The following is a 15,515-nucleotide window of genomic DNA, read 5'->3' as shown; positions in this document are numbered from 1 at the left end:
CAGATACACCACCAGCTCACACAGTTTCAGGAATAAGACTGGCTATTAATACATGTGTTCATTTTAAAAATAAGATCGTTCTAAGTGCTAAGTCACTTCAGTCGTGTCCAACTCTTTGCGACCCTATGGACTGTAGCCCACCAGACTCCTCTATCCCTGGGGTTCTCCAGGCAAGAGTCCTGGAGTGGGTTGCAGTGCCCTCCTCCAGGGGATCTTCCCAACACAGAGATGGAACCCACATCTCTTATGTCTCCTGCATTGGCAGGCAGGTTCTTTACCATTAGCGCCACCTGGGAAGCCGAAGATAGTTCTAAGAGCAAGGAATTTTTGAGACAGTGAGGAAGGTCAAGGTGAGGTGTGTGTTGGCAGTAAGGAGATAGTCAAAGGGGCCCCTCATCAGCATAGCCTCAGGACCTTCCCTTCGCCTTTTAGCTTGTGCTTATAATTGAACAATCCCAGGTAATAAAACTCAGAATCTTTAAAAATAGGAAAGGTATTTTTTGAAGATTTTTCTCTAAGGGGCGGAAAGGTTTCCTTCTTGGTATAAATATGCGTTTTGAAGCACAGTGATATTTTACTAGTTAGGTGGTTTAAAAAAAACTTTGTCACATTGTTGATGATGAGAAAAAGACAGATTTCAGCCCAAGGCAACTGGAATTGGAATGTTCACATCTAATGGGGGAAAAGCCCTTACGTGGTCAAGAGGGACTTCCTCAAGCTTACCCACATCCTTCTTCCTTTATTCTTTTACTGTTGAGGGCAATATACACTCCACTCTCCAGGACCAATTCTATTTTATGAAACTGCTCTCTGGACTTAGGCTGTGATCTCCTCAAGGGCATCTTTCATCACCAGAAATGTTCACAGATCCCTGTCATGGTCAGTGGATGTCTGGTGGCTGACTGTCTGGATTTGTGAATGTTTGGAGGAACAAGAATGGCTTTGCAGCCCGTTGATGCTAAGACTGTGCACTGGGAGGTGTCAGCTTTGGGGGAACCATGAGGAGTGTGTCTTACTGAATCAACGAACATTTCACCATTGCTATTGGCTCAGTCCTGTTTTAATAGATGTGGGGGACTCGGAAACACTTATGCATATGCTTTCTGTCAAAGAGTTCATAATGTCATGAAGGCTTGAATTATTCACAGATATGAAATATGACAAGAAAAGGCTAAGTGGGGACAGCATCATCAGTGGCAGAAGCCCTGGATTGTGAGTCAGAGACCCAGGTTTTAGTTCCGGCTCTGTGATTAGCCATCGGAGTGACCAGACTCACACTTGAGGCCTTGGTGTCCTCCTCTGGGAGACAAAGGGGTCAGACCAGAGGCCTCTAGGGTGATTTTCACGTCCACGGTGTGAGACTGATAGCGGGTGCTTTAAGGAGTGGTGGTGGCGGCGACGGGGAGAGGCTTGGGAGTTGCTCTCGATTCTAATTAAAATTTGCAAACATGCTGGTTTAAACTTTAGCAGGGATGCCCATTTCTCCCTAGCCCCAGGACCCTCTCACTAAATAAATGCATAAAAAAATCAAATTTTGCATCTATATCCAGTTTCTTTCCCCACAAAGACTCATAGAGCAGTTTACAGAGAAATGGAAACCCAGCCCCAGTTCAAAATTGATTTGACTACATTTGATACACTCTTCCTTTCTAGGATATGACTTCTCAGTTATAATAAGCCAAAAGATTGCTTTTCACACCTCTCTCATTTTTATGATTCTTTTCAAAGACTCTTCTGTTGCTCGCAGGAAAACTGTGTGCTAGGTTTCAACAGACTCAAAAGTAACCAAACCAGAAGTGTCAAGACCTTGTAATGAGACTGAGGCTGGATGCATTTCTTTGTGTGTGAAGACGGCGATTCTCTCCATGCCACTGAGAATGAGTCCAAATTACAATCCTACCCTTGACTTGTTCCTGGGCTCCCAAACAGAGCAGGAAAGTCAGTGCCAGTGATGGAGAAGCCAGGGCTGAAGCGTGTGACACAGGCTGAGAGAGCACCAGAGGGGACCGCAGGCCAAGATGCTCCACCAGGCTGTTCAGACCCCCAGGCCAGGCCCCAGGGGCTGCCTCCCCTCACTATACCCCCACCACCTCGATGGGCCACTATACCCTGAACTCAGGCGTCCTGAGAGAAATAGCTTCTCCTGAAGTGTGGGGACAGTCAGCGTTCACGTCACTCACATCTGCAAAGTGCGTGAGTACCTTTAGAAAGACTGCATTATTCTGGGCTCGCCAGAGAAAACAGAACCCATAGGAGGTAGACCACATGCATGCCCTTTAAGGAATTGGCTCACGTAAATATGGAGGCTGGGAAGTCCAAGATCTGCAGTTGGTCACCTGGAGACGCAGGAGAGCTGAGGGTGTTCAGTTCCAGTCTGAGTCTGAAGACCTGAGAACCAGGAGGGCCCATGGTGTAAGCTCCAGTCTCAGTCTGAGTCTGAAGGCTGGAGAAGATGGATGTGCCAGCTGGAACAGTTAGGAGAGAGCAAGAATTCTTTCTCCTCTCCCTTTTATAGTCAAGCCATCAACCAATTGGGTGAGGCCCACCCACGTTAAGGAGGGCAATCTGCTTCACTCAGTCTACCCAGCCAAAGTTAATTTCATCCAGAAACACCCTCACAGAAACAGCCAGAATAAGTGTTTGACCCACTGTCTGGGGATCCCATGGCCTAGTCTAGTGGACACATAAAACTAACCATCACAAAGACTGTCTCTTGTAGATAGGTGTTGCACTCTGAATAAAATTTAGAAGGAACTGCTAGGGAATGCAGCTTCTGGGGATTTATTAAAATTGAATATTCCCTTTTCCTCTCACTTCCCCCATAAAGAAACATATTGGAAATTATTCTGTGAACTCTTTTCTCCACATTATGGCTACTTAGCTCCAAAGCATACATAGAACTTGAAGAATAGGAGACAAAGCAATTGGGACCTTAGGAGTATGGTTCCTAGGATAAGATTATTTGAGCAGGCTCACACTAAAGTTATTTTCCACTCATCTTCTCTAATACCTAAAGCAGCCCACCCCCCTTAATGGATGTGTTAGCTGATGGGGCTGATCATCAACACTGCAGAAAGACATTAAGAGAACAGCACTACAGAAAAATGACCCAGGCTGAGAACTGATCCGCTAGGGGGTAATTTGAAAAGTGATATCTGAAGCTGTGGCAAGCCGTAGAAAATTACTATCTTGCTCAATGGGATTAGTTGTCCAAAATGAAGAATATTTTCTTCTTATACCATCTCATTTTCTGATCCCTCTCTTTTTTACCACTTGTACTTATTTTCCTCTTCTGTGCCAAGGGCTGGATCCCAGGGCCAGCAGCCCCCTGGTCATCAGCACTGTCCCAGGCACAGAACACAGCCCGAGGCTCACTGTGGTGATGTGAAAGCAGAGAAAGCAGGTGGGAATGTCCTTTTTAAAAGCAAAAAACAAGTGCAGAGAGAGTACAGAGTTGGAGTCATTGGGAAATTCTGCCATTCTTCACTGTCATTTCCGTGACCCTCTCATCACTTTCTTATTAGAGCAGGGGTCATTTTTGCAGTGGGTCAGGACTGCATCTTCAGCTCTCTCTTGAATGATCTGTCCTTCTTTGAGAGAGAATAGCTTTGTGGCCTGGGGCAGGGCGGTGTGAGAAGCTTAGGCGTCTGTGCCCAGGACTCAGCAGGCGGCATGGCTCATTTATGAGCGAGGGGTGATTGGCCAAGAAGTGTGTGTGTGCTGGGTGGGGGAGGCACAGATGTCTCCATCAAATCCTTAGTGTACACCTACCTTAGACTTTACAGTGGAGATGGAGGAGGAGGGCTGAGGTGTTCGAGGATGTGGACTGGAAGAAGGTTATGAAAATATAAGGAATGCAGCCTTCTCAGGCTGGGAGGAGAGAGGAAGGTGAGGGTTTGGGAATGTGTCTGTGCTGGGGGACAACTTTCACACCTGCCTTGTCTGTTGAATACAAAAACCTCTGGGACTATCAGAGCGATTGGTGTGACTTTGGTGGGATGGAGTAGGGACCTTTGCCTGAGTCCAGCAGAGCGTGTGACTCCCTCCGCCCACCTACCCACCCACCTCCCATCCATTCACCTTCTGTCCGTGTATCCATACACCCACTCACCTATCTTCTATCCATCTACTCACCTGTGTTTTTTCTTTGGCCCTGCTAATTCCTCAACCAGGGGTCAAACCCATCCCCTGTGCAGTGGAAGCATGGAGTCCTAACCGCTGGACTGCCAGGGAGGTCCCACCACCCACCTGTCTTCTCTTCATCCACCCACCTATCCCCCTCTCCACCCACCCACCTATCCTCTCCATCTATTTGTCTATCCATCCGTCCAACCACCCATCTTTCACTAGCAGCACTTGTGAAATGCCTACGCTCACTATAGGAGGAGGTGAAGATTAAGATCCCATCTACCCCTTCTAGGAGTTCACAGCCCAGTGGGAGAGACAGCTCAGTACTCCAAGCGAGGACAGCCTGGGTGCCTAGATGGGAACAGAGGCCTCCTATTCAAACTCTGAAGGAAGAAGGAAGGCTCCCAGGGGGAGATGCTATTAAGTCCTGGAGGATGAACACATTATGGGGTACGTGCCTCCCTCATTGGAGGTTCTGGTAAAACTCTCCTTCCCGCCTCAGCGGTTCAGGTTCCCTCCCCGCCCACATTCAGGTGGGGAGAACTTACCCCACCTGCCTCCCCTTTACTCCCCTCCCCAACCCACAGCCTTTTATTCTTTCCCCCTGCTATGTAGAGACATATTGGAATCTCTTCCATCTTTAAATTTTATTACAATAAAACAATAAAACTCCTCCCTTGGCCCTAATCCAGGAATAACTCCCACCCTATGCTCTTTGGTTCACACTAAGCATCTGGAAAGAGAAGTCCATGCACACTCACCCACCCCACCCCGTTCAAACATCAGCAGGCAGGCACCCTCCCCCAGGACAGTTCTCCCTGTCCTTGAAGCCGCCTGGGCTGTGGTCCCAGTGTCCCGGTCTCCAGCCAGTGGATGCTTCTCAGACTCAGGAAGCGGGTCTGTGGGTGGTGGTTGACGCTGCTGCCCATTCCTTCCTTCCCTTCCCCAGCTTCCATAACACAGTCAGGTCTTCCTTCTCCATGGCGCTGGATTCCCAGGGTCCTCTGTGGGTACCTGGGCTGCGCCTCCTTTCACACTGTGTTTGTTCCCAGAACAGCGTGCCTGCCCATGCCCAGATGTCCAACCCAGGGCACCATGGAGCTTCAGACTCAGCCTCCAGCTCATCACCAGACATGTCTGCCTGGGTGCCCCCCGCCCCCCCCCCCCCCCACTATCCTTGAGAGCTCAAACTCCCCGCCCCCCAGTCTTCATGCAGGGCCCCACCATCTACTCCATCATCAACATCAGAACTGGGAGTTTTCCTAGATGCCTCTCTTTTACTTCATTCCCCTGACCCCGTCCTCCATCCGGTGGTCACAGGTTCTGTGATTCTGTGTCCTTATTGTCACCCATTGGCCTTGCTCTTCCATCGCTTCCACCTTGGTTCCAACTCCTGGTTTCCCACCTGGTTACAGCTCAAGCCCTGAAATCCCAGAGTTCTTAGTTGCTGGTCCTCAGGCAGGTGTGGGGCTGGCTGTCTCACAATCGCTGGGACAGCTTTCTAAAACTCAAGACTTCCTGGCCCACCCCAGCCAGACAGCCTGGGTCAGTGGATGTCCTTTTACAAAGCTGTCTTCTTGCTCCTGAGGTGCAGCTGGAGGCCTGGGAGGCGCTTCTGATGAGCTTCCTGCCTCCAGCTTGGTCTGTATCAGGCAGTCCTCCATGTGGGTACAAGAAGGATCATTCAAAACTGCAGATCTGATTCCGATAATGTCACTGTTCAAAGCTCTCAGTATTAGCCACAACCCCATCCCTCACCCCTTCATCAAGTCCAAACCCTTAGCTGAGACACACGGCCCTTCATGATCTGCAGCCAACGTCTCTTGCCCTCCCTCCACCCCGCACAGGGCTCCACCTCTGCAGTCGGTCACCCTGCCCCCAGCCCGACAGAACCGCCTCTTCCCTGAAATGCGCTCAGTGGCTACTGACCTCCCCATGAGCGCCCTTCCTCCCTCTGGCTGGCTGGTGTCTGCTCAGCTGTGAGATTTCAGCTCCAGGTCTTCTGGAGGCCTGTCCCCCCCTCTTACCCTCAGCTTACCCGTCCGTGGCCGCCCACCGTCTGATGCAGCTTCTCTTTGACTTACAGCATGTGAGTCAGAATGACTTCCACCCACAGCCTGCCAGAAAGTGTCCAGACCACTCAGGTTCCTGAATGTTCCTGCTTCTGGGCTTTCTAGGCTGGGGTGGAATTCCAGTGCTGCTAGTTGCCACCTCAATACTGTGATGGACGTACATTTAAAGAACCCACCCTGTGATGGCCAGACTTGGAAGGAAGCCTTCGTCACTTAGGAAACACTTGACAATCTACTTTACCTTTGAAATAAAAACATGAAGCCACCCCTTAGCAACCTGCTGGTACTTTATTGCCCTCCCCCAGATGGGTATTAATCGTCACCCTCCGCAGGCCTGGAGCACACCACGCGTGTGCTGTCAGAGTGCTCACAGCGGGGCAGAGCTGCGGCTGCGTGTGAGCGGCGCTGAGGCTGGGTGGAGTCTCCTCTGTCAAAGCACCTTCTGTTCAATTAAATACCAGACCCGCTCCCACTGAAAAGATGTAGTAGAGTCAGATGTGGCTGCTGCCGCTTCCCTGCCTTCCTGCTTGGCTTCCCACTTGGCCCACAGCCTTGTGCTGACTGCAGAGGGAGCATGTCATGACTTCTGGACACCCTATCACCGTGGCCCCCTCTGTACCGTGTGGCTTTCAACCCAGCGGCGCTGGCAGTGTGTCCGCGGTCACAAGGTCGGCTGGGGAGGACCGCAGGTGAGTCCTTCATGAGCCCGTGAAAGTTGAGATGGGGGAAATCACCGACCAGCTGAGGGCATTTTGCAAGTCCAGCTGTCGCAGAGGATCAGATGTCTCCTGAGGTTGGCATCTGGGCATCACCTGGAAAACAGGAGCTCCAAGGGCTCCAGTGATGCTGCCTGTGGGTCTGGGCTGGGTTTTCTAAGGTGGCCCAGGCTGTTGCTGACCCTCTCCCACCTGGGGGACCATCAGCTGCCCTGGGGCGGGGATGGATGGGCACACCAACCCTGGTCCCAATGGAGTTACGCGTATTTGTTCTGGGAACTTATGCAGTAAGGATTTTGTAAGAGAGTGAAGTAGAAGGCCTTCGTGGTACACAGGAGTTTTAGGGTTCTCTGTGTCTCCTTCATTCCTTCCCTTTGAGTGGTGGGCACGCAGAGCGCCCCTTCCTTATCCGTGGTCTCTGCCAGCGAGCTCATGTCATCCATGTTTGTTTCAAGGATCGGCCTTGGTCCCAGCTGTCAGGCTGTCTCCCTCACCCCACATCGGGCCCCTGAACCGGGATGTCTTGAACTCTGGTGCCCCCCTTGCTGCCTCTAGCACTCTCCTATGCACTCAGGCCCATCGCGTCTGGGCCTCCCAGCCGTGCTCTGAGCTCTCTCCTCCACTTACTCCCTCCAGCATCCATCCTTTGGGCCTCCTGGTACCCGCTGCCCACCTCCATGGCTCCGCACTGGCCTGCTCTCTCAGCCTGGCTTTCTAGGGTCACCCCAGTGTGTCTCCCACTTTCTTTCCCAACTCTGTTTACTCACTCATCCAACATTTATGGAGCAGGTTCTACACGGGACTGTGATAGATCCCATGGGATACAACAGTGAAAAATCTTGGAACTTGTCCTTGGGGGCTCATAACCCAGAGTGAGAGGTGATTGTTCTCCAAATAATTCAGCACAAGGCTGTGTTCATGTTACAGGAGTGGAACAAAGAGGGAGTAGGTAGGGGGGCAGTGGGGATAAGGAAGGCCTCCCAGAGGATGGGGAATGTGGTCCAGGACTGGCGGATGGGGGTGAGGGCAGCAGGCAAGGGAGGGTGGGCATCCCCAGCCTGCCTCTTCTGCACGCCCGGTGTCGTGGTCGGCCACCTGCTGCCCTGCGGGTTTCACCTGCAGAGGTCTCCCAGTTGGGCCATCACACGTGCCGTCCCCCTGTGCCTCCCTCCACGAAGGTGGTTCCATCCTTGAAGTCTCACCAGTCCTTCAATGCTGGGCTCAGATTCCATCTCCCCCTTCCCTGACCACCTCTACCTCCTCAGCTCCTTTCTGCATTTTATACTTCGGTTGTGACTTTTGCCACTTTGAGTGCTTTTTGTGATTTACTTTTCCTCATCTCCCTACTTCTAGAATTTTCTTGAAGGGCTAACTTGAAGGTGGAACTGGAATCACTGATGAGCGCTTTTCTAAGCAAAGAGCAAAAAGCAGCCTGTAATGTGCGCTAGAATGTTTATGTTCTTGGCTTTTCTGTTGGTGGAGTTTGGTGACTCACAGCATCGGAAAGACGACAGTATCTGCTCTTTATCCTAGAAGACCCTCGGAATCCAGAGAGTGTATTCAGAGGAATCTTTTCTTCTCTCTGTGCATGTAGGGTTCGATGACCTTCAGGTGTGCGCGGACCCCGGCGTCCCCGAGAATGGCTTCAGGACGCCCAGCGGAGGGGTCTTCTTTGAAAGCTCTGTCACCCGTTTTCACTGCCAAGACGGATTCAAACTGAAGGGCTCTACAAAGAGACTGTGTATGAAGCATGTAAACGGAACCCTAGGCTGGATCCCAAGTGACAAACCCGTCTGTGTGCAGGAAGGTAAAGTGGTTCCTTCCACCCCCACCCCTACCTCATGGAAGCTGCTCCCGTGGTCAGCTCCTGGCCGCGGGGGTACTGAGGCTGTGCCGGAGGGACCAGTTCCCTGGGCTGCTCTCTGTTTCAGGGCTGGTCCAGCAGGCTGACGGAGGAGCATGCGTGCTCAGCAAGGGCTGGGTCAGGGGATAAATGCATCTCAGCATCAGGAGTAATCGTCTTCTTCTATGTCTCAATTACAAGCCAATTTATCGCCATTTTTGTCAATGCAGAAGAGCAACTCAGATAACATGAGGGCCATTTATTATCGAACTGCCAACTCAGCACCCATTTCCATGTTACTCAATAAAAGATGCAGTAAATATATTGAGCCCAAACTGTATATAATGATACAGAAGATACATGTTACTCAGAGGATTAAATCAATTACTCCTTATCAGTCCTGCGTTAGACATGATTCATTTAAGGAAAGAAAGGACTGTGGCAAGCAATGATAAATTGATAAGGTAGATATTTATCTCCAGTAGTTATCCCTAAATTTATTGATCATGACAAGATATTCATTTACTTCTAGCAGTTATCCCCAAGTCTTTTGGTTGAAACAATTTCATATATATATATATGTGTGTGTGTGTGAATGTGTATTTTTGCTTGTTTGTTTTTACTCTGTGAAGATACTTTTAGAATTTAAAAGAATGCATTGAGTTTAACTAATTGAAATGCCAAACTGTGGCTTATATATCTCTGATGATCAGCAAGGTTGAAGTAGGAATAGGCATGAATCAAGAGTTAATTCTAGCTCCACATTTCCATGAGGCATAGAACTTGTATTTCATCAAGTTCATTAGAAGTGGGTTTCACTTTCTCTTAACACGATTATTGATTTTATTTTCAAATGGAGCTTTTATAATAATGCTTTGTAAACTCTTATTCTGATTTAGTGTATATCTTCTTTATGAAACTTTTAAAATAATTTAATTTGACAAACACTGATCAAACATCTATTATGCTCCTCCTTATGGAAATTATGAAGGATGGGTATGGTAGTGTCTTAGTCTTAAAGTGTTTACTTGCTATCTTTGCTTTTATTTTCAAGATATTTTTTTAAAAACCAAAATTACTATGAAGAGTTAAAAATGTTAAAAGTAAATTTATTTTTCCCCTTAAATACAGTCCAGGCAAGTTGTATTAATTAAAAGCTTATTTTTAAAAGTTGATTTAATATATAAAATAAACAATAAAGATCTACCATATAGCATGGGAAGTTATAGTCAGTATCTGATAATAGCCTATCATGGAAAAGAATCTGAAAAAGAATGTACATGTGTAGCAATCCCTTTGCTGTATACCTGAAATTAACACTACCTTATAAATCAACTATACTTCAATTTAAAAAAATTATTTAGTTTATATGTAAAAACTTTCCTGCTAAAACCTATGGCCTAAGATACCCAGTACTTAAAATCCAGAAAGACTCAAAAACATCAGAGAACAAAGAAAACCAATAGACTTTCTGAATATTGCCCAAAGTTGAAGACCCTCTGTTACTTGGTCATCCTGGAAAAAAAATTTGTATCCCTTTTTAGATGAGCTTCTTTCCAACCTTGTACATAGCAATATAATACATAGTAATTCCAAGAGAGGGAGTGAAAAATCACCTTGGAGTAGAGACTTCTATCATATAGGTCAGCATGCATAACCCTGAACACTTAGCCCCAAACATAGGAGAGGGGCTGTGTACATGGGGATGGCAGAGAAGAGTCAGCTCTTTTATTCAGTTCTGTTCAGTTCAGTTGCTCAGGCATGTTCGACTCTTTATGACCACATGGACTGCAGCACACCAGGCTTCCCTGTCTATCCCAACTCCCGTAGCTTGCTCAAACTCATGTCCATCGAGTCGGTGATGCTATCCAACCATCTCATCCTCTGTCATCCCTTTCTCCTGCCTTCAATCTTTCCCACCATCAGAGTCTTTTCTAAGAAATCAGTTCTTCACATCAGGTGGCCAAAGGATTGGATCTTCAGCATCTCAGAATATGATCAGATGTTTTCAAAGTACAGTCCAGGACTCCTCATTGCTAGCTGATGTTGCGCTATAATCAACATATTACAAAGTTTGGAAGAATGGGTGTTTCCTTTTTAAGTATGATGGTATAATTATTTTTAATATAAATGTTGATTTTTGTTGGTCTTTGAAAGATCTGTATAAGGAGATTGCTTTCTTTGCCCTTGCCATGGAGAGAATCCTCATTGTTAATGTCCTAAGCCTTCTGTATGAGGCTTGCAGAGGGGCGAGGGGTGAATAGAAGTCTGTTCCATGGATGTCAGAGAGGAGGGAAGGAGCCAAACTTTTTCCCCCCTGGTGTGTAAATGGCCTTTCCTCTCTGATTAGGATTTATGCTGGGTGAATAGTAACGGCTGCTTAATTCATTTGTTTTCCCTTGTCAGGTAATTCTTAGAGAGCTAATGGATTTTTGTGTGTGTGCTGGTAATAGTGATAACAGTAATACATTATCACATTTTTACAGGTCATTAGAGTTTGGAAGTACGTTCAGATTCACTATCTCATTTAACATGTGCAGTCACCATACAAGGCAAGTCTCAGTGTCCTTATTTTCTGTTTAGGAAACTGAGGCTCAGAGAAGTTTACTCACTTTGTCAAAGTCACATAGCTGGTGAGTAAGCTGCAGATTTGTAATTAGTTCTAAGCCAGCACTTTTTCTTCTACAAGGTTATGTCTAACTTCTTGTCATCACAAAATTCCTATTGTAATCAGCTATGCAAAAACACATTGTTACACTAAATGGCATCATCAACATTCAGAGTTGAAGGGACTCATAAAAATCAGATAATTCAAGCCCTCATTCTAATTTAGTTTGTGTTCAATCAGTAGGGAAACTGAGTCTCAGAGAAGCCAAGAGTCTTCCCAGACTTAAATGGCCATTTAGGGACACATCTGTTCTATCCCAGGTCTTATCACTGTTACCTGGACTCCTTCCAATCTTCTCAGCTGTCGGCCAGTTCTGCCTGAGACACAGATTTTGAAAAATAAGTTCAAATGCATTGAAATGCTTTATAGCAGTAAAGTGCTCTACAGAAGCAAGGTGGTAATAAGGCAAATATTTTCTTGTGCATTCACTCAGATTCCCTCTTTTATGCTCCACTTCCCCCAGCCACATGTACTAGTCGTCTCCCTTCTCTCGCTTTACTCCAGTCTAAGTGGTTTATTCCAAGCAAACTCACTTGTAGACATTTGGACTCACAGAACTGATAATGTAGGCAATGAATTAATTTCCTGGAATCCAAAGCCTCCAGCCTAAGAGATATTTCTGCTTGTCCAAGCTGCTTCTGTAAGACCAGAGCCTTCATATCCCTGAGTAGGGGTGAAGATGCTTGTGGTCCAGGGATCAGGGGAGGTGACCAATATGGTGGAGAGGGGACAGTGGGGTTGGGAAAGCACTGAAAATACTCGCTGTAGGCACAGGGCTGCTGACGTAGGAAGTACAGGTACTAAAGGCCAGGAGGACAGCCATCATCTGGGCCTCTTCCTTTCCAAAATCACTTAGCTCATCTACTATGGGACACTTTCCCTGCTAATACATCTCTTTCCCACATTTCAGAAGAAAAAGTGTAGGTAAAATCAGATTGACTTTTCGCAAATTCACTTGACACTTATACAAAAATGCGTCAAATCAGGATATAGAAACATGCTGTCCTGTCCTGAAAGCTTTAAAAGAGGTGGGGTCACCTCTTATTGTGGCAATTCAGACTGTGGTTTTTTGCACATTGTGAAGAAGTAGTTTATTAAAAAATAAATATCCTGGGACCTTCCTGGCGGTCCAGTGGCTAAGACTCAGCACTCCCAACACAGGGGGGTCCAGGTTTGATCCCTGGTCAGAGAACTGTATCTCACATGTTGCAACTAAAGATCATGCATGCTACAATGAAGACCCAGCACCACCAAATAAATATATATTTTTTAAAAAATAAATAAAAATAAACATCCTAAAGAAACCAAAATAAAATGAGTTCAGATCCATTTGTATTATGTATAAATATCACATGGGAGGAGCAGAGGAGAATCAGTCTATGTGTTGCCCAAACCTATTTATTATCAGTATTAATGGAAATGTATCATTACTTGACTACCCCTTGGCCCAGCTGGAATACACGATACATCTCAATTCTTGTGGCACCGGTTATGCTAGCTGGACAGAAGTTTTTTTGTTTTGTTTTCAGCTGTGCTGGGTCTTAGTTCCAGCATGCAGAATCTTCAGTCTTTGTTGTGGCATGTGGAATCCTTCGTTGCAGCATGTGGCATCTCATTCCTGGAGAACTAACTAAAGAACTAACTAACTAACTTAACCATGATAGTGTGATCGCTCACCTAGAGCCAGACATCCTGGAGTGCAAAGTCAAATGGGCCTTAGGAAGCATCACCACAAACAAAGCTAGTGGAGGATGGAATTCCAGCTGAGCTATTTCAAATCCTAAAAGATGATGCTGTGAAAGTGCTGCACTCAGTATGCCAGCAAATTTGGAAAACTCAGCAGTGGCCACAGGACTGGGAAAAGTCAGTTTTCATTCCAATCCCAGAGAAAGGTAATGCCAAAGAATTTTCAAACTACCACACAATTGCACTCATCTCACATGCTGGCAAAGTAATGCTCAAATTTCTCCAAGTGAGGCTTTGACAGTACATGAACTGAGAACTTCCAGATGTTCAAGCTGGCTTTAGAAAAGGCAGAGGAACCAGAGGTCAAATTGCCAACATCTGTTGGATCATAGAAAAAGCAAGAGAGTTCCAGAAGAACATCTACTTCTGTTTCATTGACTATGCTAAATCCTTTGACTGTATGGATCACAACAAACTGTGGAAAATTCTGAAAGAGATGGGAATACCAGACCACCTGACCTGCCTCTTGAGAAATCTGTATGCAGGTCAGGAAGCAACAGTTAGAACTGGACATGGAACAACAGACTGATTTCAAATAGGGAAAGAAGTACATCAAGGCTGTATGTTGTCATCCTGCTTATTTAACTTATATGCAGAATACATCATGAGAAATGCTGAGCTGGATGCAGCACAAGCTGGAATCAAGATTGCTGGGAGAAATATCAATAATCTCAGATATGCAGATGACACCACGCTTATGGCAGAAAGTGAAGAGGAACTAAAGGGCCTCTTGATGGAAGTAAAAGAGGAGAGTGAAAAAGCTGGCTTAAAACTCAACATTCAAGAAACTAAGATCATGGCATCTGGTCCCACACTCCATGACAAATAGATGGGGAAACAATGACAGACTTTATTATCTTGGGCTCTAAAATCACTGCAGATGGTGATTGCATCCATGAAATTAAAAGACGCTTGCTCCTTGGAAGAAAAGCTATGACCAAAGTCCACGGGGTCTCAGAGAGTTGGACATGACTAAGCGACTGAACTGAACTGAACTGAACTAACTTCCCAAGAGAGCTAACTAAATAATTGTGTACAGTTCCTGGGTAGGGTGAAAGACCATTACCTAGATGTCCCATGGCACCCAAATCCCTCCTCCCTCTGATTCTCTTTCCTGGGAGAGTGTCTGGGACATTGTTTAAAGCCAGACCCAGAAGTTGAGCTTCTGAGTGGATTCAGGGTGTCCGTGGAGCATCCTTGGAGGTAGATTGCATACTCCTTGTGCAGAAACACACCTTTTTCTTGTCTCCTTTGAGTTTTCTCCTCCCGAGCATGTGCCTGGGGAGGTAGCAGCTATACCAGCAGACAAACATTTCTTTGCAGGGGGTCTTCATAATTGAGGACTTCTTCTCAGACCTCTCCTCTTCGAGGTAGAAAAGACCTTTCTCTTTTCTCCTCACCTTCTCCCTTGAGCAGCTCTGTGAATAGTTAATGGTCACATTGGTAAATTTCAGATATACCTGTACGAAGCGAATAAAAAGGATTTGGGTTCTCGCAGGCAGATGGCCTGTTCAAGTGAGAGTCTTCCAGAGCACATTCCAGATCAGCCTGAAGCCACCGTGGCTCTTCTGAACGACCCTGGGACCGTGATACTGAGAGCTGAGGTCCATCAACTGCCACTTGTTTGAGAACCAGCTCGCTGAGCGGGTAGCTTTCTCAGGACATCCCCGCTCTGTGATTGGCTGGAGCAAAACAGGAGACAAAAGCACCACTTAAAGCACATGTTAATGTAGCCCATGAACCGCTCCCCCTGTAAGGAGAGTCCCCCTTGGGATGGCTTTCCTCACTCTGAGAAGGACCAGCGAAGCCCCTGGCAGGATGGTCTGGTTGGACCTGCAGCCCTGGGGCCCTGGTAGTACCTGAGAGCTTTAGCCGACAACCCTTAGAGCAACCTCATCCGGCCTCTCAGTGCTTCTGGAGGGCAAGGTCCCTCCATCTAGAGGGAGATGAGGGTACAGATGACACATGGGCATGTGATGACCAGCTTGCACCGCAGATTGTACCATGTATTACCGGCCAGTCCAAGCAGGAGGTTCTCCTGCATGAGGTGGGCAAAGCAGGCCCCAGTGCGCTGGCTTTCCTGTGGCTGCTTCGTGCCTATCTTCCCTCATCCCTTGGTCATGGGGCTGTGCTTTTATAAACAAGGAGACTAAAACTGAGAATCCCCTGGCAGTCCAGTGGTTAGGACTTGGTGCTTTCACTGCTGCGGGCCCAGGTTCAATTCCTAGTTAGGGAACTAAGATCCCTCAAGTTGTGTAGCTCCCCACCCCCCACCCCCCCAAAAAAAAGTTATTAAAAAAGAAAAGAAACTAAAGCCCATAGAGTTTGAGTGACTTACACAA

At 47.0% G+C, this 15,515-nt stretch overlaps 1 protein-coding gene across 1 annotated transcript in view; it reads left to right on the top strand.

Annotated features, from left to right (window-relative positions):
* The window catches only part of SUSD4 (sushi domain containing 4), a 131,130-nt gene that overhangs the window by 66,347 nt on the left and 49,268 nt on the right, over positions 1–15,515 (top strand). The window contains exon 3 of the mRNA XM_061160122.1: positions 8,511–8,723. Within this exon, the coding sequence (XP_061016105.1) occupies positions 8,511–8,723 (213 nt within the window). The remainder of the gene's footprint in view (positions 1–8,510; positions 8,724–15,515) is intronic.

The sequence above is a fragment of the Dama dama genome, chromosome 14 (assembly GCF_033118175.1).
Source record: "Dama dama isolate Ldn47 chromosome 14, ASM3311817v1, whole genome shotgun sequence".
Lineage (NCBI taxonomy): Eukaryota > Metazoa > Chordata > Mammalia > Artiodactyla > Cervidae > Dama > Dama dama.
This window is presented reverse-complemented; position numbering and strand designations above follow the sequence as displayed.